The 13,695-nt window shown below is 53.5% G+C and overlaps 1 protein-coding gene across 2 annotated transcripts in view; it reads left to right on the top strand.

The window, feature by feature from the left end:
* LRRC20 (leucine rich repeat containing 20) overlaps positions 1-13,695 on the top strand; it is a 111,396-nt gene that overhangs the window by 75,791 nt on the left and 21,910 nt on the right. The window contains exon 5 of one of the 2 annotated variants that reach the window (XM_032423858.1): positions 6,202-8,791. The exons of the other annotated variant lie outside the window; for it this stretch is intronic. Within the exon in view, the coding sequence (XP_032279749.1) occupies positions 6,202-6,356 (155 nt within the window). The 3' untranslated portion in view covers positions 6,357-8,791. Of the gene's footprint in view, positions 1-6,201; positions 8,792-13,695 lie in introns of those variants that run through there. 2 annotated transcript variants of the gene reach the window in all.

Genomic DNA, 13,695 nt, shown 5'->3' with positions numbered 1-13,695 from the left:
GGACCAGTGGTCCCCAGTGGCAGGTGAGGAGATGGGGTGACTTAGCAGCTTTGAACCTCAACCCCCACCCTGAATTGAAGCTGTATTGACAGTTGAGGTTATGTCACCCTCAGCCCGGGGTCCAGCCCTTAGTGAGTTGCTCTGTGAAACCTGCCTATCATGATTTCCTTCCGGGGGCTGAGAGACAGGTAGATGGAGATCAGCTCTGGCCTTGGCCTTGCCCCTCAGTGTTGTGGGATGAAGTGCTGGGTGGGTGGGGACTGGGGTCATTCATCTTGCTTTTCCTCCCCTCTCAGGAGTAAGTCTGCTCCAAACCCCACATTCTGGTAAAGTCTTGTCTTTGCTTCCTTCTTTACCTGAGCCTCCAGGTCCGCCTTGGGCTCTGGGTCCCTCCCAGTGCCTCCGTCACACATAGGCGCCTGCCTCCAGACAGATAAAGACCAGCCCCACCCCTCTGTGCCCTGGGGATTCAAGGACAAAGAATAGCCCCTGCCTTCAGGAGCTCCTGAGTTTCCTGTGCCACAGGAGAGGGGGGACGCGGGGCGGGGGGAGGGCACGTGCTGGGCCAGGGACCAGGCCCTGTGCTAACAAAGAGAGCTGGGCACTCAGGGAGCTCTGAGCCTGGTCCCCCAAAGTGCTAAGGGAGCGCGAGTTCCTGGGAGCATATTTGGCCGCCTGCTCCAGCCCTGGGACTCCTGCGCGTGCCTTCTCTACGTTCTGAGCAGGCCTCCGTGTCAGCCTCGGCCTGGCCACCCAGGGGCTGGCGATCTGGGGAAAAGTTGCTTCCTCCCACTGTGCCTCAGTTTCCAACTTCCTCCCAGCTCTCATGGTCCCTCTGCCGTAATCTGTACAATGCCTGGCCAGCAACCCATGAACAGGAGTACCTCAAGGGACGTTCAGGTTGGTCCTCTCAGCGGAGGCCGTATCCAGGGCTCCTGACCTTTTCGGAGAGGTGGTGAGTGATGTTGTTTTGGAATGTTGGTGAGGTTGGGGAGGTCCAGAGCCAACCACCAGGAAAGAATTCTTGAGATGGCTTCTGTGCAAAAAACGTGGTTTTATTAAAGCCCAGTGACATGACCCGTGGGAAGATGGGTGTGAGGAGCGACTGATGATATACTTTGGGGTGGGGTTGGGGGGGAAGTAAAGATAGGGGAGTTTCAAAAGGCTTTTCATATGCTAAAGAAGACTCACTGGAAACCTGAGGCCTTGCTTTTGTCAAACCAAGGTTGTTTATCCCTCTAGCAAGGCCACATTAAGACAGCTGGGAGCTTCCTGGAGGATCTTTATACTCTGCCCGCCTCAAGTATTTGTCCATGGGCTGCAGGTTATATGGACCTTTAATTTTATTACATTTCCTTCTGCCTTTGTTCTCCACATCAGTAGGGGGCTTGGGGAGCTGTGGCCCTCGCAGGGGCAGTCTGGGACTCTGCACCTCTGCCCTGCACAGGATCTTCCATCCAGGTCATCTCCTGGGGACGACCCACTGCTGGCCCAGTTGGCCAAGCTCCTGGACTGAGGCCCGAGTGCTTGTGCTTATCCTCGGGGATGGGGGTGGTGCTTGGGTTCCAGCCCGGTGAGAGGGAGCCAGGGACCGACTGACGCTTGCTGCCAGCAGCCGGAGCACTGCGGGAGGTCATCCCCTGGCTTTTACCATCTCCCTGCATTTCCCAGGCGAGAAAGCTGAGATTCAGAGATCCCGCCTGGGGCAATGGTCAGGCACTGGAAAAGCTAGTCTTATCTTTGTGATTCCAAAGCTCTGCCCAGCATCTTCACCACCACCTACCCACACCCCCCAACATATCATAGGAAGTAAAGGATCTGGGAGGGGGGCGTTCACCCAAAGAACGTTTTGGACTGCAAGTTTCAGAAATTTTATCATGGAAGAAGGGACAGGTTTATTCTGTATTGTGATGCAGAGCAGAACAAGGAGGCATGGAAGATTCTAGAATGCATCTGAGAAATCTCCAAGAAACCCTTTCTCTTAGGGCAGATCAGCAAATATGCCTTGCCTGCCCTGCCTTGGGGACTTTAGAGAGCTCTGTTTCTGTGCCCCTGGCTTCCCCTTGGAGGGGTAGTCCCTGGACTTTGGGAGGGAGCTGGGTGGTCCAGAGACCTGGTGAGTGCCCGGGTCAGAAAGCCACAACTCCTGCTGGGTCCCAGGAAGCCCTGCAGGAAGACTGTTTTCTGTCTCCTGTTAAACTACGGGAACCTGTGGAGGGTTTTCCTAGCTGGTGCGGGGTGGGGGGAAATGGGATGCCAGGCTGGAGGGCCCAGTGGGAGGTGGCATGAAGAAACCAGACTCAAGCCAGCTGGCCTGGCTTCATATCCTGGCTCCAGCACTTTCCACCTGTGTGGTTGCGGCCAAGTTACCTAACCTCTCCACAATTTTTCTCATCTATAAAATGGGGACAAGATGGTACTCCGCTACAGAGCTGTTGTGAGGATCGAGAAACTTAACCTAAAGAGCTGAAGTCACCAAGCACTCAACACTCATTAGTTAAACAAAACAACCACTGGCAGAGATCCCGAATGGCTACAAACTCGCACTTTGCCGGGTGCATCTTGGGCTTGACGGCCTGGCGGGGGAAGAGGCCCCCATGGGTACTGAGTTGCCTGTTGATCCAAGTTTAAGTCTTTTGGGTTGCTTTCTCCCTGCCCATGGCCACCAAGGCTGGCCTTGGTCTCTGGGGGGCTAGAGGGTGGTGAGGGCTCAGGATGGTGTTCCAGGCAGCTGTCCAAAGCAGATATGCGCAGGGCCTCGTGGGTAGCTTGTAAAACATGGTTTGGTCACCAGCACCATGAGTATTGGGCACAGATGCCCTTCCCATTAAGAGGAAGAGGACTTCCTGATGACTGATGCCAGGGCTGGGGCAGGAAAGCCTCGAGATGAGCCTTACTGCAAACTTAAGAACTGCATCTAGATGCCACCAATAGAACCTTCCAGTCCTCCCCCTGCCCCCAGCTCTCAGTCTGGCATCCTAGCCCCACTCTTTTGCCCCTACTTCCCTCCAGCCACAAATGCCCCTTCCTGTCATTGAAATCCTAACTACCCTTCAAAAGTCCTGGTCACAGGACTCTGGAGCCAGATCAGAGGGCCTCCCCCTGGCCAAATCTGGGGCAGTTTGGGCACCAAAATGATGAAATTCAGCAAGGAACTGTAAAAGTATAGGAGTCCACACTGTTGATAAATAGATCCATGGGAGAGAAGGGAAGGCTCTTGCCTACAGCAAAATGCCGAGGGGCTGCTGGAGTTGGAAAGTCAGTTTGCAGCCTTCGTAAAGATCAGATTAGGCAAGAATCAGCAGGTGTTACGTCTAGGGGTGATGGATTTTAATTTTGACGAGGAGCAGGATATTTGCACGCTCTTAAAGTGTGTCCCCACAGACTTCTTACAAGTTGCAAGGGAGGAAAAGAACAAAACAGTAATTACACGGTGGAGAAATCAAGTAACACCTGGCCTGGGTGATGACAGTTAACATCACGTATGAGGGACAGATGGACGGATACTGTGTGTCTCCTGTGTGATAGCCCAAGACCCTACCACCTCTTTCAGCTGAGGACCCATAATCCCAGTCTCACCTGAGGAAGCACCAGACAACCACAAAACGTGAGATTCTTTTTATTTTTTGTCCAATTTTTTCTTTTTTTTTTAAGTAGGCTCCAACACATACCTTGGGGCTTAAACTCGCAACCCTGAGATCACGGGTCACCTGCTGTACCAACTGAGCCAGCCAGGTGCCCCAAAACATAGGACTCTTTATTAAAAAGACAGAGATGATGGTCCTGATATTCTTCCAAAATGTCAGTATCACAAAAGACACACGAAAGGAATGCAAAGAGACAGGCAACACCTGCCCCTACACTGGATCCTGTACTGGAGTGGGGAATGATCGAAGGGACATGATTAGGTCACCTGAGAAAACTGAAATATGGGGCATATGTTAGGTAAGGGTTCTAGCAATGTAAACTTATGAAATCAATAGCTGTGGTTATGGCAGAAAAGGTCTTTTACTTTTTTAAAAAAGATTTTATTTATTTGAGAGAGAGAGAACATGAGCAGGGGGAAGGGGCAGAGGCAGAGGGAGAAGCAGGCTCCCCACTGAGCAGGGAGCCCCAATACAAGGCTCGATCCCAGGACCCTGGGATCATGACCTGAGCCACAGGCAGACACTTAACTGACTGAGACACCCAGGCGTCCCAGAGAATGTCTTTATTCGTAGGAAATACACAATGAAGTAGGGATGAAGGGCCATGGTGTATGTATCTTACCCTCAGATAATTCAGAAAACAAATTGTGTGTGTGTGTATGTGCGCGCATCTGCGCGTGCAGGCAGAGAAGGCCCAGGCACAAAATGATAAAGCAAATAAGGTAAAATTTAACAACCGGTTAATCTTGGTGAAAGGTTATGTGGGGTTCTCTGTACTGTTTCTACCTTTGCAACTTTTTATAAGTAAGAAATTATTTCCAAGTAAAAAGAGTAACTTGAGAAAATCATATTTAAAATGTCCCCCAAGTGAAAAATTGTTACGCTGGAGGTCTAAAGAGAGACATACTAGTAGGTTCCACTTGGATTAAGTTCAGGATCAGGTAAGTGAATCAGTGGTGAGAAAAACCAGGGGGTGATAAACTGGAAAGAGGCACAAGAGAGCCCTATGGGAATGCTTGAAATGTGCTCTGGCTTGATCTGGATGGAGGTCACAGGAGTGTTTACCTATGTGTTCATCTACCTGCACTTGAGGCATTTTGCTATATGTATATCTTTAAAAAAAAATTTGGTGCTTAATTAAAAAAAACACAGAAACAGAATGAGATCTATAACACAGTACCATTTACTTATGTTAAGAATATGCGTGTAACATGCCTAAGTGGTCTAAAATGAAAAACAAAACAACCACAAAAAACAGAAAACCCTTCATCTGCCCAATGCAAGGCGCCCAAAAGAGGTAGGAGTCGGTTCTTGCCATTACTGATGGCCCGAGGTTGTGCAGGACTCAGGGGTGAGGCCCTGGCCCTGTCCTGGGCTGGGGTGGGAGGTCCCATGGTGTGTGGGCTGCTCGCAGAGTTCGAGCAAGGTGGAGGGGATGTTTGCATCCAGGGCAGCTCAGCCCTGGGCCTGTGTGTTGGGGCCTTGGCTCCTGGTTGTTGGCTACGTGCTCTGTGTCCAGCCACTGTTCTGAGTGCCTTGTATTAACTCTCTAAGCCTTACAACAACCCTGTTGGATAGGTGGTGGTATTTCCCTCTGCTGCCTCTAACAGTCGTGTCTGATGTTCACTGAGGACTGTGCAGAGCGCCTGCACTCCCCCGTTCATCCTCAAGCAGTCCCGTGAGGTACATCCTGTAATATGATGGTTAGTGATTTGTTTTAGGCTCACAGCTGTTAACGTGGCCTCCAGGGACTTGACCTGAAGACCGAGTGATCTTAAAGGTTAGGTGTGAGGCGCTGTAAAGTGTTCGCAAGAGTTAATGTAGCTGCTGCCTTGTTCTGCTCCTTTTTGTTTTCTTAATTGAGGTAAAACTCATGTGACATAAAATGAACCATTTTAAAGTGTACAGTTCAATGGTATTTAGTACATCCACAGTGTTCTGCAACCATCACTTTACCTCGTTCCAAAGTAGTTTCCTCACCCCAAAGGAGACCCTGCACCTGTTCCCCCAGCCCCTGGCAACCACTCATCTACTCTCGGTCTCCATGGAGGTGCACATTCTGGACCTTTCCTATAAATGGAATTGTACGCTATGTTAACTTTGGTGGTCTGGCTTCTTTCATTCAGCATCCTGTGTTTGAGATTCAGGGCATGTAGCAATGCTTCATTCCTTTTCCTGGCTGAATACTGTTCTGCTGTTTGGATATAACCACATTGAGTTTGTCCGCTTACCTGTGGCGGGACACTCAGCTGCTGGGGACATCTGTGCCCAAGTCCTTGTTTGAGCACCTGTTTTCCCTTGTTCCAGTTCTACCAGGAGTGGCCGTGCTGGGATACACGGCAGTGCTAACGTTTCACTGTATTTGGGGGGGATGCTTCCCTGAATGTGGTTGTAATGGTGCAGTGGGCTCCGAGGGCCCCCCACCTGGGGCTGGGCGCCAGCTGCTAAGCCCCACGTGCAGTGGGTGATGGAGAGCTGTATCAGCGTCTTCCTGTTCCCCGTCCTTCTCTGCCTGCTTACCCCCGGCCCCCAACCTGTCCTCTCTCCTCAACAGATGTACCTGTGGAGAAGCTGGCTGCCATGCCCGCCTTGCGCAGCATCAACCTCCGCTTCAACCCCCTGAGTGCTGAGGTGCGCGTCATCGCTCCGCCACTCATCAAGTTTGACATGCTCATGTCTCCTGAGGGCGCCCGGGCCCCCCCACCTTAGGCCTCGCTCCTCTTGCCCACCCAGCAGGGGACAGAGGCCACCTGGGCTGGCACCCTGAGGGGAGGGAGTCCCACAGGCCCCTGGGAGGCCAAGCCTGGGGGGCTGGGGGTGGGTGGGCCAAAGAGCATGTGGTGGGAGGGGGCGCAGCTGGTCCAGGATAGATAGCTTAGAGCAGTAGTGGGCCCTGGATGCCCAGGAGGCGGAGGTGAGGTGGGGCTGGAGCCTGGACGCTGGGCACTCACGGCTTCCGTGCACATTTGGGCAGACCCCCACCCTCTCTGAGCCTTGTTATTTGGGAAGAGGGGCAGTGGTGGGGGGCCTCTGCCTCCTTTGAGCTCCTTGGAGGCTCTTTGGGCAACACATGCCTTCAAGTTACCCTCACATCATCAGGCACCTTCCGAGCCCACAGATGGCCATCACCGAGCTCCTTCTGGGCCACTGTGGGTTTGAGGCCTTGTTGCTGGTGTTGAGAGCCAGCCGCTTCCCTGAGAGGAATAGGAGACAGCCTCCAGCTGTTTATTGCTTCCTGAGGACCGACCTGCAGGAGGCCCTCTACGGGGCCCCAGCCTCAGCCCTGTGGGTCTCTGGATTGGCGGGAGCCTGAACCAGGAGTTGTGGGAAAGCTGTGGAGCGAGTGCGGCCCTGTGCTCTGGCGGGGGCTGAGAACGTTTATTAGGAGCCCAAGGCCCATCAGGTCAGCTCGGTCCTTCCTCGTGATGAAGACTTCAGCGGGGTAGGAAGTTCCCAGTGCACCTTAGGACAGACCAGGTGTGCCTGGCATCAGCCCTTGAGCCGCAGGAGAGGTGGCCCAAGAGAAGCAAAGCCAGTCGTGTCCGTGGCTCTGGTACAAGGTAATTGCCTACCATCACGGTCTGTGGCTGCCTCGTCACTGGTCCACCTGGGGGCAGAAGGCACTTTGGACCATTGGATTTGTGGCTGCCCAGCTCCCACGCCTCCACCCAAAAGCCCTGATGGCCTAGTCATTTCTGGGCCCTCCACCTGGAGTCTAGGATGTGGCCAAGCCATAGGGCTGGGACTGAGGGCTTGCCCGGGACATGGGACTGCAGTGCTCCCACTGGGACAGTACCTGGCAAACAGGGACAACTGATTTCCTACCAGGAAAGGGCCTGGGGCTCTTGCTTTCTGATAATATCTGTGGTGTGGAGAACTCCTGACTCCTGACCTCTTGATGCCCTAGGTATCCACCTCCCACCTTCTCATCTGTGGAGCAAGCAGACTCAGAGCCCAGAGCCCACCTGGCCTGGCCCTTTGTCTTGGTCTGTGGAAGATACCTGAGACCCCAGGACGTGGGGCAGGCCAGGCCAGGCCATCCAAACCTACATCCACGCACCGGTAGCCTCTCTTCCACTCCCAGGGTTAAGCTTCTCTCAGCCCAGACCCTCATTCTCAGAATGCTGTGTTCCTTCTCCCCTCCCCAGCCCTGGGGCCTGCCCCTGCCCAGGCCCCCTGTCTCCTGGCAAGGACTGACAGGTTGGACCATTGTTGGCCCATCACTGAGTGCTCAGTGTCTCAAGAGATGCTGTGTTTAGTTGCTTATGTCATAAGGCCTGGTTCACCAAGCTCTGGGAAAGGGGTTTGCAGGGCAAGGAGGTCCGGATGGATCTTCAGGGCTGCAGGGCTCAGCTGTGGACAAGTGGGAACTATGGCCCAGTCCAGGCTGGCCTGGCCCCACCCACTCTGTGTCCCAGAGTCAAAGAAGAAGTGCACTTTTCTGATAGGCACAAAGGCACTGTGTGGCCAGAGCCGTGCAGTTCAGAGTCTGGTCTGTGGACCAGCAGCACTGGCATCCCTGGGACTTATTAGAAATGCAGAATCCCAGGCCCCAGCCAAGGCCTCCAGAATCAGAACCTGCATTTCAACAAGATCCCTAGGTGATTCCTATAAGCACTTTACTTTTTGAGAAGCCAGGGTCTAGGGGTGACCCTGGGGTTGTCCTTGGAGTGGAGGGTGGAGGTTCTTAGCCCTCCCCCTGCTACTCCAGGTTTCTGAGCCTGTGCTCACCCCCCTCCCTAGCCAGCCCTGGGACACCCCGGGGCTCTTAGATCTTTTCAGAGTCTGCGTGACTCTTGCAGCGAAGGGAATGACCTGAAGTCACCAGATGAGAGTTCGCCTGGCCCTCTGGACACTGCCTTTCTGGTTACCCTCTGCATACCCCTCTGCGTACCCAGCTCCTGCTCCCCCACGTCCTCACGTCAGGCCCTTGGAAGGGGTTGTTGCTTCTGGAAGTTGTTTTCTCCTCTGCTCGGAGAATTTGCCCTTGCCTGTGTGGGAAAGCCTGGGCCGTGAGAGAAGCCCCCAGATCCGAGCCCACAGTGTAAATGAGCCCTTAGCTTCAGTCTGCAATAAAGAACGCATTGGTTTCATCCGCCTGCTTGGTGCTGGGTTCATTCTTTCCACAGAGACCTCCCATTGCCTGGGTGTCAAACCTGAGGGGCTGCCTCTCTTGTTGAAAACTTGAGGTTCAAAAGGCACCACCCTGGGATGATACTCAGAATGTTGACAGGTGGGTGCCGAGGCGGCCAGGTAGAGGTGATGCATGGCCTAGAACTGTGCTATTGCAGGGCAGCCAGACCCCAGCCCCGGGGGTGGGGGGCAGGGGGGACGGCGACCACAGACCTGGGAAAGGATGAAGGCACCTGCCATCCCCCAGTTTCTCCCTTACCAATGCGAGAAATTACACCGTTAGCAATTCATTCCTCAGGGTCTGTGGTTCTCAGAGAGAGGTCTCTGGACCAGCACACCCAAGGGAGCTGGTTAGACGTGCAAATTCTCGGCCCCAGCCCAGATCTCCAGAATCAGACACGGGGCAGGGCCGGCACTCTGCTCCAGCAAGCCTTCCGGGGGTTCCGCTGCCAACTCAAGTTAAGAGTTTGGAGTTCAAGTCGGGTTTTGTTTTCTAAATCTGAAATGCCAGCTGAGTTTGTCTTGAGTTGGGCCGGGCAGTGTCTAAGCATGTGGCAGATCTTAACTCATTTAATCCTGTAACAACCCTAGCTGGCGCTCAGTTGGACAGATCCCGTTCTCTCTCCGGGCCGTTTCCTGTTGATAAGGGGGCTGCCCCAGAAGATCCTCAAAGGCCTCTCTGGAATACTTGATCCCTATTTCTCGATTCTGGGCCCTGCTGTGTCTGTCCCTTGTGGTTGAGCCTGGACACAGGCTGCCCACCCTCACCTCAAAGCTCAGACAGAGGACTCCATTTCTTCTGGTCAAACCCTGGCTCGCCAAAAATAGCACCAGATTGGCCCCTAGATCAGACAAAGCTCCAGAGTCCTCATGGCAAAGGAAGCTGTGCCTTGAGAGAGTTCAACTAGTGTGTCCCCATGGGAAGACAGAAGTCACAGTAGTTAGATTTCGGAGTGTGGTTTCAGGTGGGCTTTCAATGCAGTGGGGGATGGACACCTTGACTAAGGCTGGGTGAGGATTATGGTCTGGTTTAGGATAGCAGACCCAGCAAGGGGCATTTTGAGGCAAGGAAATCACAGAGTCTTAAGATGTAAACTCTGTTTTGATGCTATTTACCAAAGAATTAAGCCGTTTGTTCCTTTAAATGATTCAGGAAGCCCCCGGACTGAACAATAAAGTTATTTACAACTTCCCCTTCTTGGGCAGGAGTTTCCTGGAACGATACCATTATGTTGAAGAAGGGCAGGGGTATAACCAAGTCTTATGAATGTAGACAGTAAGCTGTGTGGGACTCGAGGGGTTTTTTAAGTAGTATTGAGATATAATTGACATATGATGTTATATTAGCTTCAAGTCTTCAAGTGTACAAGGTACTGATTCAATGTATGTAGATGTTGTGAAAAGAGTACCACCAGAAGTCTGGTAACATCCGTCACCACACATAGAGGGTACTGATTCTCAGTCTCTCCAAAATACCACGGGGGACCCTAGAGCCCTGCTTTGGAGCTGCCCTTTTACACGAAACATGCCTGTTGCTTCTCAGAAAGCCTGCGCTGGCGTGGAGAGCGGTTTCTGGAAGGCTCTGCCCCAGAATGCCTGAGCGTAGCCCCGGGAGAGATGCTGAGGCCGGGACGGGCAGGGCCCGGGAGCAGCCAGACCACGCTAGGGACCTGGTCTCAGGGCCAGTGGGCCCGACCCCTCCCTCAGAAAAGGGCCACAAGCCCAGCTGCTTTAGGTCTGGACAAGAGCATTCATTGGGCTCCTGCTGTGTATGAGCACTGGGCAGGCATGCGGATGTTTCTCATTCACTTTTAGGAGTCCCCCTCTTGGTGCCCGCCGTGCCGATGAGGAAACAGGCTTAGTTAGGGGGTTAGCATGGGCCTGGGAAGGAGCAGAGCTGGGGTTTGAACTGGGAGACCAGCTCGGACAGGAGAAACAATGGCTTTCCTCCAGCTCACACGGTTCTTCTCCCATCACGGTCCTGTGAAGAGGCCTCTCTGCGCCTTAACTCTCCTCATCTGTGAAATGGGTGCTACCCCTGCCTGGCTTCCCTAATGTCAGAGGGGTTCACAGCAGCCGGTGCGGGTAAGTAGCCCTCGGGGGACAGTGTCACATACATCTCGCACACCCAGGAGCTTCCTCTCCCATCCGAGCCCAGCCGCCTCATGGGAGTCCAGCTCTCACTGCTGAGAACCTCGAGTTGGTCGGAGCAGGGCCACGCTGCTTGTCACGCAGCCCCCCGGGGCACATCTGGGCGCTCGTGGGAGATTGACTCCCACAGGGCATGAGAAGACCAGACCCCCCACTCACCCCACCTTCACAGTTGGGGGATCTCGGAAGCTCTGTCGCAGGCCTTGGCTCGGGGCCAGCCGGGGCTCGTGATGTGCTATGTGTGTACATCCGAATTCTTACAGCCTAGGGGCCGGGGCACCCTCTCTCCTGTAGACCGGAAGCGCTTCAAGTAGGATGTCTTCAAGGGTGGACGTGGCAGGGCTGGCCCAGGGCTGCCCCGTGGATGTCGCCCGCCACGGACTCTAGCTAGTCGGCACCAGGTACCTAGAGAACAATGTGAAGGGGCCCCTGGAGTTGTGCAAGGCGTGGTGCTGGGTTACGACCACAGAGAGAATGGAGGTTCCCAAGCCCACCTTGAGCCCTGGTACGCCGGACTTGAAGCAGAACCCACACCTCTCCTGCACTGCACCCAGGGAGGCCTTTTATTTTTTTTATTTTAATTTTTTATTTTATTTTATTTTTTTAAGATTGATTTATTTATCTTAGAGAGAGCATGAGCGGGAGGGGCAGATGGAAAGGGAGAGAGAATCTCAAGCAGACTCTGCGCTGAGCACGGAGCCCCACATGGGGCTTGATCTCACGGGCCTGAAATCACAACCTGAGCCGAAACCAAGAGTCGGATGCTTAACCGACAGTGCCACCCAGGCGCCCCCAGAAGGTCCTTTCAAATCCTGAGTCACTCATCTGCCCAAGTTCTTCAGGGGCTCTCCATGGCACTTCAACATAACAGCCAAGTCCTTATAACGGTTTTCGAGCCTGATGTTTTCTTCCCTCCATCGTTGCTTGTTTCATGCTTCCAGCTCCTTCACCACACTCCAGGCACACTGGCTTCCGCGGTTCCTCTAATACTCCAGGTCACACGTGCCTCAGGGCCTTTGCATCTCACCAAGGAAGTCTGCTTCCCAAGGACTGACAAGCAATAGGACACCCATCCCTCACAAGTCATGGTACCGTGGCTGGGGCTTTTCCTCAGTGGGGTGGCCAGTAGCTAGTAAGCACAAGCTGAGAGAGCAGGGGCAGTCTCCCAGGAACCCCCCCAGCCTGCCACTATGCCTGAAGTCCCACCAGCATGAGACCACTGCCCTTGGTTAGGCTCTCCCTGTGATCTTATGCCAACCCCTCTCAGGATGTGAAGTGGGTTCCCTCGAGACAGAGCTGAGAGCTTGCCCGGGCCCTCGCCACTCCAAGTGTGGTCCTCAGGCAGGCAGCATCAACAGCACCTGGGGATGTGTTGGAACTGCAGAGGATAGTTCCCACCCCAGAACTTCTTTTTTTTTTTTTTTTTTTAAGATTTTATTTATTTATTTGACAGAGAGAGAGACAGCGAGAGAGGGAACACAAGCAGGGGGAGTGGGAGAGGGAGAAGCAGGCTTCTCATGGAGCAGGGAGCCCAACGTGGGGCTTGATCCCAGGACCCTGGGATCATGACCCGAGCCAAAGGCAGATGCCCAACGACTGACCCACCCAGGTGCCCCCTGCCCCAGAACTTCTGAGTCAGAATCGCGTTTTAACAAGACCCTCCGGTGATCTGTGGGCACGATCAAGTTTGAGAGCCGAGCTCTCGATGACTGAGACCCCATCTCACCTTCTCCAAGTCCCGGTGGTATGTGGTGCCAAGGTGTAATTTTCAGAAGCTAAAAACATGCGTCTTGGGGCGCCTGGGTGGCTCAGTCGGTAAGCGTCTGCCTTTGGCTCAGGTCGTGATCCCAGGGTCCTGGGATCGAGCCCCACATGGGGCTCCCTGCTCCGCGGGAAGCCTGCTTCTCCCTCTCCCACTCCCCCTGCTTGTGTTCCTGCTCTCGCTGTCTCTCTCTCTGTCAAAAAATAAATAAAACCTTAAAAAAAAAAAAATAAATTTAAAAAGACCACTGGAGTCAGCTTGCTGCTTCATACGACACGGGTCAGCGTCCTCCAGCGCAATAAATAGTCACATTGGGGCTGACGTTTTTCCTGCTGGACACAAATCCACAAATTCACTTGTACTTCTCAGAGTCTATGCCCTTGATTGATGGTAACTAACAAAACCACAGCGGTACCTTCTCAGGGGCCAGCGCCTGTTAACCAGCGCTTCGAGCATGCACTTAGCCATCTTGGCCTCATCTCTAGGTTTGGGTAAGATTTCCTAATGACAGATTCCCCTGGGAAGGCGTGAATATTCCCGGGACCAAACAGATTACCAGCTCTGTGTTTCTGTTAAAGGATCCAAAGCTTGAGGGGAAAGGAGAGAACTAGCGCTGCCAAAAGGAAGAGAGCGGGGACAGAAAAAAAAAACAAAGGAGGTGAAAGTAAAATAAAAATATACACTAGCAGCTTACCATGTGTGTGACTATGCCGAGTACTTCCCATTTCTTCCCCACTTAATCCCCGGAGCAACGTCTGAGCCAGCTAATACTTGTATTTATATCTTCTGGATGAGGACACTGAGGACTGGAGGAGACCGGGAACCTGGCTAAGGTCAGACAGCTCGACTGGTGTCCAAACCCAGACCTTATGATGTTTCTTAGAATTGGTGTCCGGGGCCCCGGAAAATGGTTTACCAAGCCCCCACCTAACCTGGAGGAGGCCCCTGGGCTGCCTCCAGAAAGCTGCCCACCTTTCCCAAGAGGCTTCAACACCTTTCCCA

Source organism: Phoca vitulina, unplaced genomic scaffold, assembly GCF_004348235.1.
Source record: "Phoca vitulina isolate PV1807 unplaced genomic scaffold, GSC_HSeal_1.0 scaffold29, whole genome shotgun sequence".
Classification (NCBI taxonomy): domain Eukaryota; kingdom Metazoa; phylum Chordata; class Mammalia; order Carnivora; family Phocidae; genus Phoca; species Phoca vitulina.
The sequence above is the reverse complement of the archived record's forward strand: the minus strand, read 5'-3'. Positions and strand labels throughout refer to the sequence as shown.